The sequence below is a fragment of the Uloborus diversus genome, chromosome 9 (assembly GCF_026930045.1).
Source record: "Uloborus diversus isolate 005 chromosome 9, Udiv.v.3.1, whole genome shotgun sequence".
Classification (NCBI taxonomy): domain Eukaryota; kingdom Metazoa; phylum Arthropoda; class Arachnida; order Araneae; family Uloboridae; genus Uloborus; species Uloborus diversus.
In genome coordinates this window covers 105,710,600-105,726,347 of record NC_072739.1, presented here as the reverse complement: position 1 = coordinate 105,726,347, position 15,748 = coordinate 105,710,600, and the positions used below count along the sequence as shown (strand labels likewise).

The 15,748-nt window shown below is 33.5% G+C and overlaps 1 protein-coding gene across 3 annotated transcripts in view; it reads left to right on the top strand.

Annotated features, from left to right (window-relative positions):
• The window catches only part of LOC129229233 (protein arginine methyltransferase NDUFAF7 homolog, mitochondrial-like), a 47,636-nt gene that overhangs the window by 13,026 nt on the left and 18,862 nt on the right, over positions 1 to 15,748 (top strand). For 2 of the 3 annotated variants that reach the window (XM_054863496.1, XM_054863495.1), the window contains exons 4-5: positions 6,611 to 6,721; positions 12,365 to 12,616. In XM_054863496.1, the coding sequence (XP_054719471.1) occupies positions 6,611 to 6,721; positions 12,365 to 12,616 (363 nt within the window). The remainder of the gene's footprint in view (positions 1 to 6,610; positions 6,722 to 12,364; positions 12,617 to 15,748) is intronic. The other variant, XM_054863497.1, reaches the window with a different exon arrangement.

Sequence of the window (15,748 nt, the reverse complement as noted above, 5' to 3'; positions counted from 1 at the left end):
ATTTGCTTAATCTTAAGGTACAACTTAGTGCTGAAAAATTAAATTTCTGAAGTAAAATTATTTCAGTTAGGATGGAAAACAGCAAATTTCATGTAATTACCACGGAAATATGAGATGCATGTTCGAGGCGCCTGGAGACTCCGTCCCTTATCCTCAGGTGTGACTGCTATTGCAGAATTTCCCCGAAGGGAGACGTTGGCTGCTATTGGCAAGAATGGTAGCCGTTTGTTGATCCTGATGGTTCCAAGGAGGAACAATGTCGGAGGAAAAGTGCACAGGAAAGAGGGGTTGAAAAGGTACATGATATGAGAGAGAGAGAGGAAAAAAAAAAACAAATTAGTCCAAGTTGCTAAAAACTTGGACTATGGAGGATAATTTATTTAAAATATTTTCCTGACTTTTTAAGATAGGGAGGATTGACTTAAGGGCAGTTATGAGTTTATTAATGTTAATGAATTTATTTATTTCTTGAATGACTGAAAAAAGGTCTGAGAAATTTTGATCTGGGATATTAGTGAGATTGGGTTTAGTTTCAGTGACTGGAATACTTTGTGCAGTATGGGAGCATGCACGGCGCGCGTCCACACTAGCAGCATCCCGGTTGAAAAAGTGCCCTTTGTCTAGGGTGATCCTGGGCTTCGGGAAGGCCTTGCAGCCCCTGTAAGAGGCTGCATGGTTCTCCCCGTAGTTTGCACAACAAGATTTATCCCTAACGTGCCTGTTAGGGCAATCTGCCTTGGTGTGCGCTTGACCGCACACCACACATCTGACTTGCTTGAAGCAATTCTCCGCCAGGTGGTTAAACCCCTGGCAGGCGTAACATTGCAGAATAGATTTCCTGATATGATATTTTTCGACTGAAATTTTGGTATTCATTACGTTTTATAGGTCCGAAAAAACGGCCAAATCTTTAGAGTGGGGGAGTTGAACCTGTAAAAGGGAGAGTGGGGTTTTATCCTTCTTTTTTAGCTGAGCTACTTTGATTATTTTGAAATTGGGTGAAGTAAGTTCTTCAAGCAAGTCATAGGTGTGGGTTAACGAGGGCAGACCTCTAATGACAAATTTAAGAACCTTTTGTGCATTTGGCCTACCAATGTAAAATTGGGTATTATTGGTTTTTAGGTGCAAAATCACTAAGTTACGTGCTGTGGGATCATTCGCGAAAATAGCACTTTCATTGCGATTCCTATTCCTAATTTGGAAGATTTTACAGTTTTGGTTTAGTTGCCTGACAAAATCAGCATAGTTTTGTGGTGTTTGCACCACAATAGGGGGAGTTTGGGGGGAGGGACTATCTGACTGGGAGATGGGTTATCCTCTGTAATGTTTTTCAAGGGGTGAAAATTGATTACTACCTCAATTTGAGGAGATGCAGTAGGGGGTGGGGACTTTTACAGGTCCGTTTAGCTGGGGGAAAATTTAGCTGTGCTTCATTAAGTATTTGAAGGTATTGGGCCATACCGGCTGAATAAAATGTTGTCACTCAGGATTTCCACCAGGCGTTCAGCAACTTCTTGGACGTCCTGTTCGGCCATTCTCTTGGGTTGTATCTCCACATTTCTACAGGCTTCAAAGCCAATACTACGCCGAATAAATTCGTCCGTTAATCCAAACTGGGCTGTCTTAAGGATGCAAGTTACATCGCATTCCTCTTCTTCACTCCTGTGACGGGTCCCTTTTAACCATCACTCTTTGCGTGACGACCATTTCCTACAAGATCCAGGGTGAGAAATCAAATGATGGACTTCAATGAAAATGTATGGAAATGATCAGAAACAAGTGTTGCTAACTCTCAGTGAATTTATCCATCAACGTAAAAAAATTGCTGAATTTCATGCACAAAATTACTTAACTGATTCACATAACTTCAAATGTTAACGTAACGATTTCTCTCCATTACTCGCAAAATGGCGTTACGAATTCTTGACTCAACTTCTTTGTTTCTTCATGTAATTTCCCTATTAAATGTTTAAATATAAAACCCATTGTTACAAATTTTGTTGCCTTGCTACAGTAATGTTAAAAGCAATCATAATGAAAATTTTGAATCAAGGCTTCTCTGAAGCAAGCATGAAATTAGCAAGCATAAATCCTAGAGAGGAACAAGGAGTAAATTTTAGTGCCAACTGCTTCAAGTTTTAGACACGTGTATAGGATTTTTCTCTTTTAGTACTGCTGTGAAGTTTTGTGATGGTAAAATTGTTCTATTTCTGAAATACATTTACATTAAAAAGAATAAAATAACAGATTTAAAAAAAAAAAAAAATACTAAGCACTTTTCATAATGCACTCAAAAGGACAAAATGACTTTTCTGTGTCAGAAAGGACAGTTTAAGAATTCCTGTAGTTTTCGAAAATTCAAAGAAAATCACACCACAAACGAAGAAAAGTGCGGTTCTAGTTATTTCAAACCTAACTTTCCTAATAAGAAAAATATGCATGTTTCAGCACTCAAAGTTATGATTGAAATCTAGATAACGATAAGAAATTCTCTGCATGACTTGAGCTGCACTTTTTTTTGTTTGTGGTGTCATTTTCTTTGAATTTTTGAAAACTACAGGAATTCTTAAATTGTCCTCTTGAGTGCATTATGAAAGAAGACCAATGGGCGGCACTGGTCAGCATATCCTGGGGTGGCAAAACTACTAGAGTCGGCCCTGGTTATAAGCAACTTTCCTGCTTGGGGAAGGGTGCCAGAAAATATTTGTTCCTGGCTCAGTAATCTCTTAAGAACAACCCTGGGTAAAGGCTGTGTTTTTTTAAAAATAGTTTTTGCTATTACCATTCATATTAGCATCTCGTGTGAATGGTGAGGGTGTTATAGTTTGAATTGTTGTTAATTTACAAACTATTAATCTTTTTTATATACTAGGAACTCTACACCCTGCTCACTCAAAAATGGCTTCACTATCTTATTTGATGTGCGAAGATTTCAAACCATTGGCTCAAAGGAATTTGATTAAAAACAGGCATTAAAATTATCACAAAATGAAGCTCCGGTTTTCTTTACCATTAGAAATATATCTTCATTAAAGTGCTCATTATAATTATCTAAAAATCCTACTCCCACTCAAAAAAAACTTGATTTAAATGCACACATACACACATAAACTATTTGACTTGCACACCTCCCAGGATCCAAACTAATTTTATAATAAATTTCAGCTATGGGGGGGGGGGGGGGTGAGCTTCTGGACATAGCAGAAAGGTCGTATGTAACTTTTGAAAAGTCCTTCAGATTGGTTTTCACCAGTAATATTTTGCTCCATAACTAAGTGCTTGAATTGCGTTTTGCTTAGGATTTCCACTAAATTAAAGACCCTTGTATCTCCTGCTCTATCTAATTGAGAAAATTGGAGCAAACTTCATCTTGTGTAAATTTGAAAACTGGGAAATTTGGTTAGTAGCCAGTAGCCGGTAGACTCAGTTTTATTAGTGGCCACTTTTTAAAGTTAGTAGCCACTTTTTAAAACTGCAACTATGTTTCAAGTTTTTATTAATAATGGAAAAACGTATCATCAGAATATTGCTCACACACAAATGGCGACACAACCAAAAAGTATAAAATTTTAACGAAGAGATTTGAAAAAAATTAAACCTTTTAGTACTGTTAGTGCTGTAAAATACCCAAATATTTATTTTTTAATAAATACCCTGGGTATTTATTTCAAAAATTTATATTCAACTAAAATACTTTTCTGTATGTATTCCACTATGTATAGATACAGGGTCTATTCCAAAAGTAATGCAATTTTTTTAATAGTAATTTACTGAACAGATTTGCACAAACACTTAAAATTCTTCAAAGTAATGTCCTTGGGCTTCTGCACATTTCTTCTATCATCTCTGCCATGACTGGTAAGTGCCCTAAAAGGCGTTTTTAGGGACCTTCCCTAAGGTCTTTGTCACGGCTGATTGGATCTCTTCTAGGGATGAAAAATGGGTTCATTTCAGGCCTGCCTTAATCCGAGGAAACAAAAAGAAGTCTGTCGGGGCAACGATAGGACTATAGGGGGCTGGAAAAGCGTTTTCACCTGGTGTTTAGCCATGATCTCGCGGATTCGCAGCCTGTTATGCCAAGGTGCTTCAGCACGAACTTGCCTCTCACTTTTCTCATCACTAAATCTTGAGTAATGCAAAACACAGTAGTAGACGACATGTTTGGTTCGGTTCATTTGCAACCATCTTGATAGTCAATCAAGGTTCAAAGTACAACAATTGAGGAACATGAGCCACATTGTTGTTGGTTTTGCTGGTTGATGGCCGCCCAGAGCGTTGTTCATTTTGAACCTCTTCCCAGCCCTCTTTAGTGATCTTTAACCACCTGAAAACTCGTGAGTAGGACAGAGAAGAGTCCCCGTAAGCCTCAGGAATCATTTGTTAGTTTCCTCAAGAGATTATGTTGTTTACGCAACAAAACTTAATCGCGTACCATTTTTCCCGTGACATGGTCGATGGGCAGAGGTTAACATTAACTTACGTCCAGCCACTTCCACAGCTCAGAGAACCCCCAGATTGGTTTTCCGGAAAGCATTAGGGTCCCGCTCACCTAAACCAAGTAGTTTGATTATACTCCAACCAATAAAAGCGGCCTGGTAAAAACTATTGCATTACTTTGAGAATACTCCTTGTATAACCAGCCATATACAAAACAATAAATTTTTGCCCAAAAATTGTATTTTGATCACATATTTAAAGAACTATTGTGTGAAACAACTTAGCAATCTAATATGATATCCACATTGAATGTGTTGGATATGTCTAATCAATGTTGATAGCCAAATTTCAGATATAAAAAACCATTCTAAAAAAAGTAAAAAGCTTAACTGGTCACAAAAAAAAAAGCAAACATCTTCAATTATGACATTGAAAAGAAAGATTCTTTGGTTCACAATATGTTTCTTTCATAATTTCTTCAAGTCTTTCAATAAAAAATATTATAAATTGTATAATATATATGTATGTATCAGTTTTACCAATTATTCCAGTCTAGCTGGGCCCAGAGCCTGTTGCTGGTCGTCACTTTTGTATTTGTATTTCATGTTTAGATTTAAAAGAAATCTCCGTTCACTTTTTGCATTTTTTTTGTAAAGTACCCAGTTTTTGGGTATTTACCCAAAGACTTTTGTAAATACCCAAAAAATATTTACCTACCCACTGGGTATTTACCCAATCCACATCACTAAGTATACAGTGCAAAACGAGGAAAATGTTCGGTTTTAGAACATTAGTAAATCAATTTGCGAACCATAGGGACCTTTATGTTTTTTTTCCTGTTATAAGCTACATTTCAAACTTATATATTTTTAAATGAATCGCAAAATATGTGTTTTAAGTTGTGTTACTTTTTTTGTGCATGAGCGATATATTTTTTGTAACCTGCTAACTATTCAAGAGCATGTCCTAGAAAATTTATGCAAAATACTTTTAGTTTTTAAATATGACTGGTAAAAGACATTAAAAATCTTGCACGACATGTTTCTGTTTATTTAAAATCTTAAGAAAAATGAATTTGTGTTAAACATTCACACTTCATAAACTTGATAACAATGAATATATGATATTGAGAATAAAATTTATAAAATGAAATTGTTCCTACTTGTAGCATTGCACTAGAGCATCATTAACTGCTATTTGTTGAATAAGATTGATGATTTAAAATTTTCTTTAGCTCATTCTCTTTTTCTCCTCCCACCCATTTCTGCAAAATTGTTAGTGCATTCCTAATAACAATAAAATTAAAATATTGATAACATCAACAATTAAATATAGGCTTACAAAAAAAAAAAAAAAAATAATAGAAGTATAGTTATGAGTTCATAGTTGAGGTTATAACATGAAACAAAAAAATATTACAAAATAATTGTTCCACTAAAACCAAAACAAAATATCTCATTTTGCACTCACAATTAAGATTAAGTCAAAAGTAATTAACCAGTCTCACTCTATTCATAATATTTTACATTTTATATGGAGCAAAAAGGCGTATCTCTCTCTCTCTCTATATATATATATATATGTTTACTGATTTTTTGACTAAGAGAATGTATTTTTTATTGATAAGTTTTAGTTAACAATGGGAAACATTTAAAAATAGAAGAGTAATAAATAATGCTAAAAATGACGTAATTTTAATCGACTCCTCTTCTTCAATTTTACGCTTTCCACCACGTGATCGCTGAGCAGCCATTGCAAGGCAGGTGGCACGTGCAGGGTTCAAAGTGCAAATGACGGTACACTGCTGCTACTGAATTTCTCCCTCTAGCGGTTGGGGAAAAGAAATACATCAGGGTAGCTCGGAACAGGGGGAGGGGTATGTGGTTCAATTGGGAATGCAAGTAAAGTGACTTAGCAAGAGTGGAAATCAATGACACATTTTTTAATCGCCACCTTTGCAACTTTAATCAGCGAGTAGCGACTCCTAATTTTCAGCTTTAAACACTTTTCATGTAGCATTCAAAACCTTGCATTTTGCAAATGCATCCATAGTAACCTGTTTTTTTTGCTGTAAATTTTAGATAAATAGTTTGTCAATGTAATAGATGTTTTTTTCTGTGTTCTAATATTGTAACAACAAAGCCTATAGATTGATTTAAAGTTTTTTATGTAGCTTATTGGTATTTGGTTTTATAATGAATGGTTGAAAGTGGGGAAACCTCAACCACTTCAGCTAGTTGAATTTGGTCCTGGACGGGGAACATTAACAGATGACTTACTAAGAGTAAGTATGAAAAGTTAAACAATTAATTTTAATAAATTAATGTTTATGTATGTGTTTTATAAAATCTAATTGTGCTAAGTTTTTGGTCTGAAAAGCATTATTTATTTTTAGTTTTGTAAAACTTTTGATAAATATTCTATGCTTTTTTTTTTTTTTTTCAATTCTAAAAATGCAGTGAAATCTGGTTACAACAAATACAAATGCAACAAAGTATCAATTTCAAAAAAAAAAAAAATTGTCTGGATGTTATGTCCATTACATTACTTTAGTACTTGAGTTCCATTACAACAAAATTCCTGTTACAATGCACAAAATTTGCGGTGCTTTGAAGTTCCTTGTAACAGGGTGGCACTACTTAAAGGGTGGCACTACTACTTCCCAACTAGAGTTGGTCCATTTAAGCATGTCCAGTGGACCACGATCTAATTTCTCTCTCCACTACTAAATTTTTGTTTTGAATTCTTTTAATTGTGCATACATATGAACACGATACTCACCGTGTCCATGAATCTTCAATTCAGTTCGTTAAGATTGCAAAAAATATTAGCCGCATACACTTGTATTCCTAGAAAATATTTGTCTTGTAATAAACTGGTATGTTTTGCTTCGTCGTGAAACATCAGAGAAAGGAAGAGAAAAAAACAGCGTTTCCATACGAATTTAACATTTAGTCTTTTAACTATTTCAGTTTCTTTAGATTTTGAATTGAAGTTCATGAATTTTAATTATTATTATGACCAGCAAGTCGCAAACTTTCATAACACTACTGAGAAATTTATGCCTGTCTTGAGGGAAAGTGGCACTTTTTATTCAGCTCTATGATGAGAAGAGCTGCAGGAAGTTTTTAAATCGAGGATCTAGTCACAATATTTTATTGTTCTTAAAATGTGTCAGTGCTAAGAATAATTGTAACAGTAACAGCTCATGAATAACGTGATCAGAAATTTTTGGGTTTCTACTCTTTTTACTAACAGCCAATACCCATCCAATGGCACTAAACCCCAATTTTAAGGGGTGGTCGCTCCTGAGATCAATAAATTTTTCTTATGAAGAAAGATCCTTGCTGATGCGTAAACAGATAATGAACCCAGTGATATTATTTTATGCTAGTCAACTTAAATTGGTGCTTAAATTTTTGTTCAAGGTGTTGTGTTTCAAAATGTATACAGTACAACCTCAATATCTCAAATCTTTCGGGACGGAAAAAAAGTTCGAGACATCGAGTTTTTGAGTTATCAAGGTTTTTAAAAAATTACATTTGAAACTACCACAATTACACACAGGTATGCTATATGCATTTATATATGTACTATGAGACCACTTTGAATTACGATCAATAAAGTATTCTTTAATATTTTACTAGATTTGAAATTTTATAATTGTCGAAAGTGCACAGGAAGAGATTTTGAAATGAACTACAATTTCAACTTGGTTTTTCATCTAAAAATTTAAAAATTCTTATCTTCAACTAGTAGCTCCCCACATTCAAAAAAGTTTTCCGCAGCCATTTTGTATGAGTTAAAAAAGCAGAATGATGAAAATGAGGAACGCATTTTCCATTTTCACTTGAAAACTGACTGGCGAAAAATCAACCCCCTTTCCTCAAAGTGGACAACATGTTCGAGAGAAATGTACAAAGATTCTAAACTGTGGGGAAAACGCAGCACCCCTTTCATACCAACACTTCCCTATTATCTTGCTTCAATCCTCTAACCACAGTGTTTCTAAGAAGAGAGATGAAAACTCGTCCCTCAAACTGGTTTTACTACAAAAATTGCCAAAGAAAAACGACAACTGAAACTTGCTTCTGTGCAAAAATTTCGACATATCAAGGTTTTCGAAAAATGAATTCCGAGATAACTATGAAATACATATAGGGGTTTTATAGAAAATGCAGGGGGAAAATGTTTTTTCGAGACATCAAGGGTTTTGAGATAAGGAGGTTCGAGATATCAAGGTTCAACTGTATATAGTTGGGGAAAACCTAGTCTGGCAACATTATGAAGGCTACGCAGATTCAAATTACAGCATTACGATGCTGCCAGGTTAGGTTTGCCCCAACTATAGTTAGTCCTTTTAAACATCTCCAGTGGACCGTAATCGAATTCCTCTCTGAGATTCTAAAAAATATTAGCTGCGTACGCTTGTTTTCCCAGAAAATATTTGTCTTGTAATGAACTGGTATGTTTCGTTTTGTCGTGAAACATCAAAAATTTTTACTTCGTCCCTCAACTCAAAAATTTTTGGCTGGATCTTGCTTTTCAAAAAAAGCAAACCATCCTGTGAAGAAGCAGGGAGTGATCTGCCCCCACATCTTCCAAAAGTACAATGGAAATATGAGAATTAAGTTTTCTTAATGGTAGGAAGTTGATTGTTTTTACTGATTCAACCATGGCTAACTTCCGCTCATATGTCATATTGTTTGCCAGGAGAGTTTCATGATGGAGGAAACCAATTTGAACACCTGGATTTTGATTTTTCGCATTCAACATGAACTCTTTGATCTGTCTCATCTTTGCAACTAACTCCATCACTGCATGCACGTATGCAGTTGTAACACTGGATCAAGTTCCTTTTTACTAATTTAGCTGAATATTTCATCACCCATTGCATGCTGAGAAAGTCTTTTGAGAAAATAAAATAATCTTGGATGCTGTCCTAATCAGCAAGATTAGTACACCTTTTACATCTGTTAATTTATCAACTTGAAATGTAAAAAAAAAATTCAGCTAGTTGTAGTTTATCAACCATTGTTTTTAATGTCCCCCATTATGTCATTAATTAGTCGCCTGATAACATCGTCTGGATTTGGCACTTAGACCACTTTATTCATTGCCTCGAACCTATCATTCCCCATATGATTTCTTTACACGTTAGTAAAATTAGTGTTGACACCATTGGTATTAACTTAATGAAACTAGCAACACGCACACAATCGATGAAACTGGTAACATTATACAGTGAAACCTGTGTAAGTTGACCACTTGTTGTGCAGTACTTTAGTGGTCAACTTAGACAGGTGGTCAAGGTTACAAAGGGTTTGTTATATGATTCTCAGTCAAATTTGGTGCATATTGGTGGTCAACATAGACAGGTAATCAACTTACAAGGGTGGTCAACTATACAGGTTTTACTGTGCGTGGTTACTATCGCAGGTAAAACTTGTGCTCTTTCTTATTATACAACTCCGAAAATATTGTGGCACACCGATAGAGAAGCGCTCCATTAACTGACCCTTCACAAAAATCTGATCAACTAAAAGGGACCTTTAACGAAACACCAATCAACCAGAACGAACCCTTCACAAAATTCTGATTACCAAAAACGAACCGGACACAAAATTCTGATAAACCAAAAGGAATCTTTTACAAACTGTTTATTGAAAAAACATATCTTAACTTGAAACAATGCATTTTTCCGTACATAAAATCCATAATTTTTAAAATCTTTTTTAAAGTTAAATTAGATGGACCTGCTTATACATATATCTGCTAATTTTTCAAAAAAAAAAAAGGTAGCACACTTCTATGATACTCCTGACAAGAAGTAAATAACTAAAACTGGAAATTATAGTGCTTGTATGTTTCTTACAAAAATTAACAGCTTAAGTTGGTTTGTTTTGAATAATTTTTATTGTTTGTTTTATCATACCATTATAGTGGTTAACAGAGGTGTTGCTGAGAACTTCTCTGAAAATTTAGCGTAAGAAGTTTTGTCCCCACTCATAATGTAAACAACAGTTTAAAAAAAATTATAACAATGGCATATACAGTACAACCTCGATATCTCAAATCTCTCGGGACGGGTAAAAATTTCGAGATATCAAGGTTTTTAAAAAATTACACTTGTAACTCTCACATTTACACACACATACGCTATATGCATTTATATATGTACTATGGGACCACTTCGAATTACGATCAATAAAGTAGTCTTCAATATTTCAGCAGATTTGAAATTTTCTAATTGTCGAACGTGCACAGGATGAGATTTTGAAATGAACAACAATGTCAACTTGGTTTTTTCACCTAAAAATTTAAAAATTCTAATTTTATCTTTAACCAGTACCCTCACATTCAAAAAGTTCTCAGCAGCCATTTTGTAGGAGTTAAAAAAGCTGAATGATGGAAATGAGGAACGCATTTTCCGTTTTCGCTTGAAAACCGACGGACGAAAAATCGAACCTCTTTCCTCAAAGTGGACAACATATTCGAGAGAAATGCACAAAGATTCTAAACTCTGGGGAAAACACTGCACCTCCTTCATGCCAACAGTCCCCTATTATCTTGTCCCAATCCCCTATTCACAAAATTTCCAAGTAAAGGGATGAAAAACGTTAAGCAATTGTCTCTGAAACTGGTTTTACTACAAAAATTGCCAAAGCAAAACGACAATTGAAACTTGCTTCTGTGCAAAAAATGCGACATATCAAGGGTTTCGAAAAATAAGTTTCGAGATAACTATGGAAAATACATAGAGGTTTTTATAGAAAATGCTGGGGAAAATTTTTGTTTTGAGACATCAAGGATTTCGAGATAAGGAGGTTCGAGATATCAAGGTTTGACTGTATCAGCGATTGGAACTTTTAGATGCAAACAGATAACTTGGAGGTGGGAGGAAAGTGATTGCTTCAGATTGGGTTACAAGCTTTAAAATTATCGCCATTTTAGAGTCTGCTGTTAAACTTTTATAGTGACTTGATTGGAAAATATTCCCTTCATTTTACCAGCTTGACAATATTTACGTCTTTAAGGTACGATGTTTGAATGTTATTTTAGGGGAAAATCGTATGGGTTTGAATTTTCAATGCTAACAGGAAAGATTAAGTTCCTCTTATGTACGGGAATTCCAATCTTTTTTGTGTGTTAATATTGGAAATCCGGTATTGTTTGTTATGTTATTCTTCCCAATTTCCAAACTTTCACTGAATATGTCTGTGATTATTAATAATATTCGTCTAACAGATTCGTTAAAGTGCAATTCTAAGATTATTTTACTTTGATAACCTTTTTCACTTTAATTATTATACTTTTGAAACTTTTATTTTCTAAAATGCAATGTGTTTGCGTCGGTAAGAGATTCAAAATTTCTTTTTTTCAAGCTAACATTGCTTTATTAGGAGACAAATAAATGAAAAATCTCTTTATTTCTATTAGCAACAATTATTTCATGTTTTTTAAGCAAAATTCCTTTTTATGAGTTAAACATTTAAATGCTAAATCTGTGATTTAATTTTTATTTTTGCTTTAATTGTGTCGGTAGATATTAATGATATATTTATCATAGGGCTCTAAAATGCAATTCTAAAATATTTTTATGAAAATTAATTCTTTCATAAGCCATTTTTATATTAATGATTTTTTATATTTCCAGAAAAATGTGAATGTTAAAAAGTCAGTTTGTTGTTCTAAAATTTGATCTTGTGTTTGATGTAGGTTGTGCATCTCTCTTCATTGGCATATACATAATATCAAATTCTATTATTTCTTATTTAGTTACTGGAAAACATGTATGGAGATCCAACAATGTATAGAAGTGGCTAAAATAAAATAAATATCTAGTGATTTATTTGAATTTTAGTTTTCTTTGTTAGCTATTTCTTACAAATGCATGAATTTTATATTTCAAATCATTTATTTTCAGGTCTTTTCAAAATTTATGCCACATGGTACCCAACTTTCTATCCATTTCATTGAAGTTAGCCCACATTTAAGGAAACTTCAGGCTTTGAAGTTATGCTCAACAGATACTGAGGAAGGAATTGAGAATGACTTATTACCAACTAAATATGGTTTCCCATTAAAGTGGCATTCAAGTTTGGAATCTGTGCCTGAAAATTTTTCTCTTTTCTTAGCTCATGAGTTTTTTGATGCTCTTCCTATTCATAAATTTCAGGTATTCTTCTTGAATCTAGCCTCAGAAATTTGTTCTGTTTCATAGAAAAAACAAACAAACATGTTAATTGATTAAAAAAAAAACTTACACAGCTGTGGATCAATAAAAAATAATAAATACTGATAAAAGAATTAGTAAATAAATATCATGAAACCGTGATATTTTGAACCTCTTTAGCTCAAAATCCAAGATGTCTTCCAAAAATCTTTTCTCCCTGCATTTTGCATAAAAACTCCTGTGTATTTTCCAGTTATCTCAAAATTTATTTTTTGAAACCCTTGATATGTCGAAATTTTCGCACAGAAGCTAGTTTCAACTGCGTTTTTCGTGCAATTTTTGTAGTAAAACCATTTTCAGTTCTTCATCTTTTAAAGTTAGTTTTTATTTAAAACAGCAGATATGACACCTCCTGTGTCAGGAAAGGTGTAAACCATGGTTTAAACCAACTTTTTTTTTTTTTTTTAATAAACATGTGGTTTTTTTCAAAAATGGCTTTTTGAAAAAATTGTTCTCCCCCAAATGTTTTCATAAATTTTACATTTTATTTGCAAAGAGAAAAATCTAATTAATGCAAAGTAAGTAGCAAAGCTTTATAGATAGCCTTGTTATTATCACAGATTTAATAAATTTAGAAACTTAAGTTTTTTAAGGTAATGCAAGTTTGTGAAATTGTTATTATTTTTACTTTTTTCATTTCTTTAAAGTCTATGCCCCTTTTCTATTAGGTACATAAATATACAAGGCAGACCAACTAAGTTTTTCTAAAATTACATGGGAAAAATCCAGGTAGTTCATTTATATTTTTTTAATTATGATGTTTCAGTCTTTTGCATTTCAAAATAGCTCAAAAAGCATTTTTCAGCCAAAACTTCACGTACTACCTAATTTGTTTGATTACTTAAGATTTATTGAGATTATGTACCATTGAAGCTGTGCATAGTGTGAAAATGTCTTAACACTAGAATATTTAAATGACAAGAGAGAGAGAAACAACTAAAGAAGTCAAAAAACACTTTTAGTAGGCATAAAATTGCACTTATTCCTGCACACTTTTTGCATCCATATAGATGATGCAGTCAAAGGAAGAAAAGAAAATGTATAAAATTATGAAAACAGAAAACATTCATGTAAAGAAAAGGTGTGCTAAATTTTCACCTTTCAAAGAACTTTTTTGATCTTAATATAATAAAAGAAGTCCCATGTATGAATGGTGGAAGAATCAATTAACAATAATTTTTTATGCCAGTCTTCATTATTAAAATATGTTAGAAAAGTATTTTCATTGAAGTTTGAACTGAGGACTTGAAGTTGTACTGATTTTTTTTGGTTAAAAAAAAATTGTATTCCTAAATGCATAAACCCAAAGAAACCACTTTGTTTTCCATTGTAGATATAACTACAATGGAAAACATAGTGATTTTCTTAAAACCTACTTTTCCTGTTTCTATAATTGTTGTCACTCATACACTAGTTAAATAAATCACATGATTTGTAACTTTTTTTCAAATCTTTAAACAAAATATGGGTTTGTCTTTTGATTTTTTTAAAGTTGTATTTTGTACATCGGACTAATGATTCATTTGTAGATACAGTGAAACCTCTCTGAGCGGCCACCCCTCCTTTCCTTAAAATTTCAGCCGTTCAGAGGGGGGTGGCCACGTTAAAGGGTTTTCGTTACAGTTGAAATATGATTTCTATAATACATAATATAAGCAAGTGTAACACATAAAATGAAGTTAGACACCTTTCTAAAGAGGAAGTAGTATATTATTTAACTTCTGTTTATATTTTTCAAAGAAACGATACAATTTGTGACTTAAGTTTTTACTCTTCTCCAACAATTGTTTTCAAATTCGTTTTTCAATACAAAATGCATATCTCTAGCCAATTAATTTGTCACTGCATCTTAATTTCCAATGACTTTATCTATTTCCCTAAAATCACTTCAGTTAAAAGTTGAGTTTGCTGATAATTACAAAAGGGATTAGTAAATTCATCGTCAAAGGCCAAATTAGTACCTGAAAGGCATAAAAATATCTTTGTTCAAAAGACGTTAATAATTCACGCAGCGAACTGGTAAGATAATTTAAACCAACCCCAAATAAATATTAGATTTGATTTTAAAATGCAACTTTTCGCTGACTTGTTAACCAGAAGACGTTTCTCTTTGTCGGCACTGCAATTATTTTAAAGCACTCCATTTCTGCTCCGTGCTGGAAAGAATTTGCAATCGTACTCTATTAATTCTTTTGCTGATTTTCCTTTCTCATATTGATCAGTATTTCAATAATACGGTATTCGAGATTCATAAAAGTGAGCTTCGACAATGTTTGCAACCCAGATTACACATGCACATTGACCAACTAATAAAATAAGCATAAAAGAAATTTTTACTTCAAAACTATCAGAATTCGCCAACAGACAATATGACCTTGAGCTGAACGCTTTGTTGTGAGTCTCCTCAACTGAATAGCTGTAGATTCGAAACAGAAAGTGAATACATTATCGTGAAAAGTTAGGATGGATGCTTCCACACGGCAGCCATTCAGAAGGGTTGGGGGGGGGGGGGAGCAAAAATTTGCCTTTTAAGAGGGACGGCCACTTAAGACAGGTGGCCACTCGAAGAGGTTTCACTGTACTGCAAAATACTTTCCATGTTAAAGAATGCATGATTTTAATTTAACTTTTTTATTTATAGTAGATAGCTCTGATTATGAGGAAATTGCAAGAATTTCTTCTTGATTATTTGTAATTACTAATTAATGTCTGAACTATCACAGTAAATTATTTCTTTGATTTATACTAAGACCCATTTACGTATTGTATTTTGTATTATAGTTAAAGATTTTCAAACAATATTCTTCTATAGAAATCTCTCAGTATGAGGCATAGGCAGATTTAGACCAAAATATTTGGGGGTGCAAGAATAACAGGAAACTGGGGGGGGGGGGGTATTCCCGGAATAACAAGGCAGTGGCGAAATCAGAAAATAATTTTAGGGCGGGACACACTTTTAAGTCTAAAAAACGCGGTGTAAACGGTATTTAGTAAGATTAGGGGATGGGCAATTCTTAACATTTCAAACTGCAGAAAAAGTCTTAAACGAAAGTCGATATTAGAAGCAATGGGTGA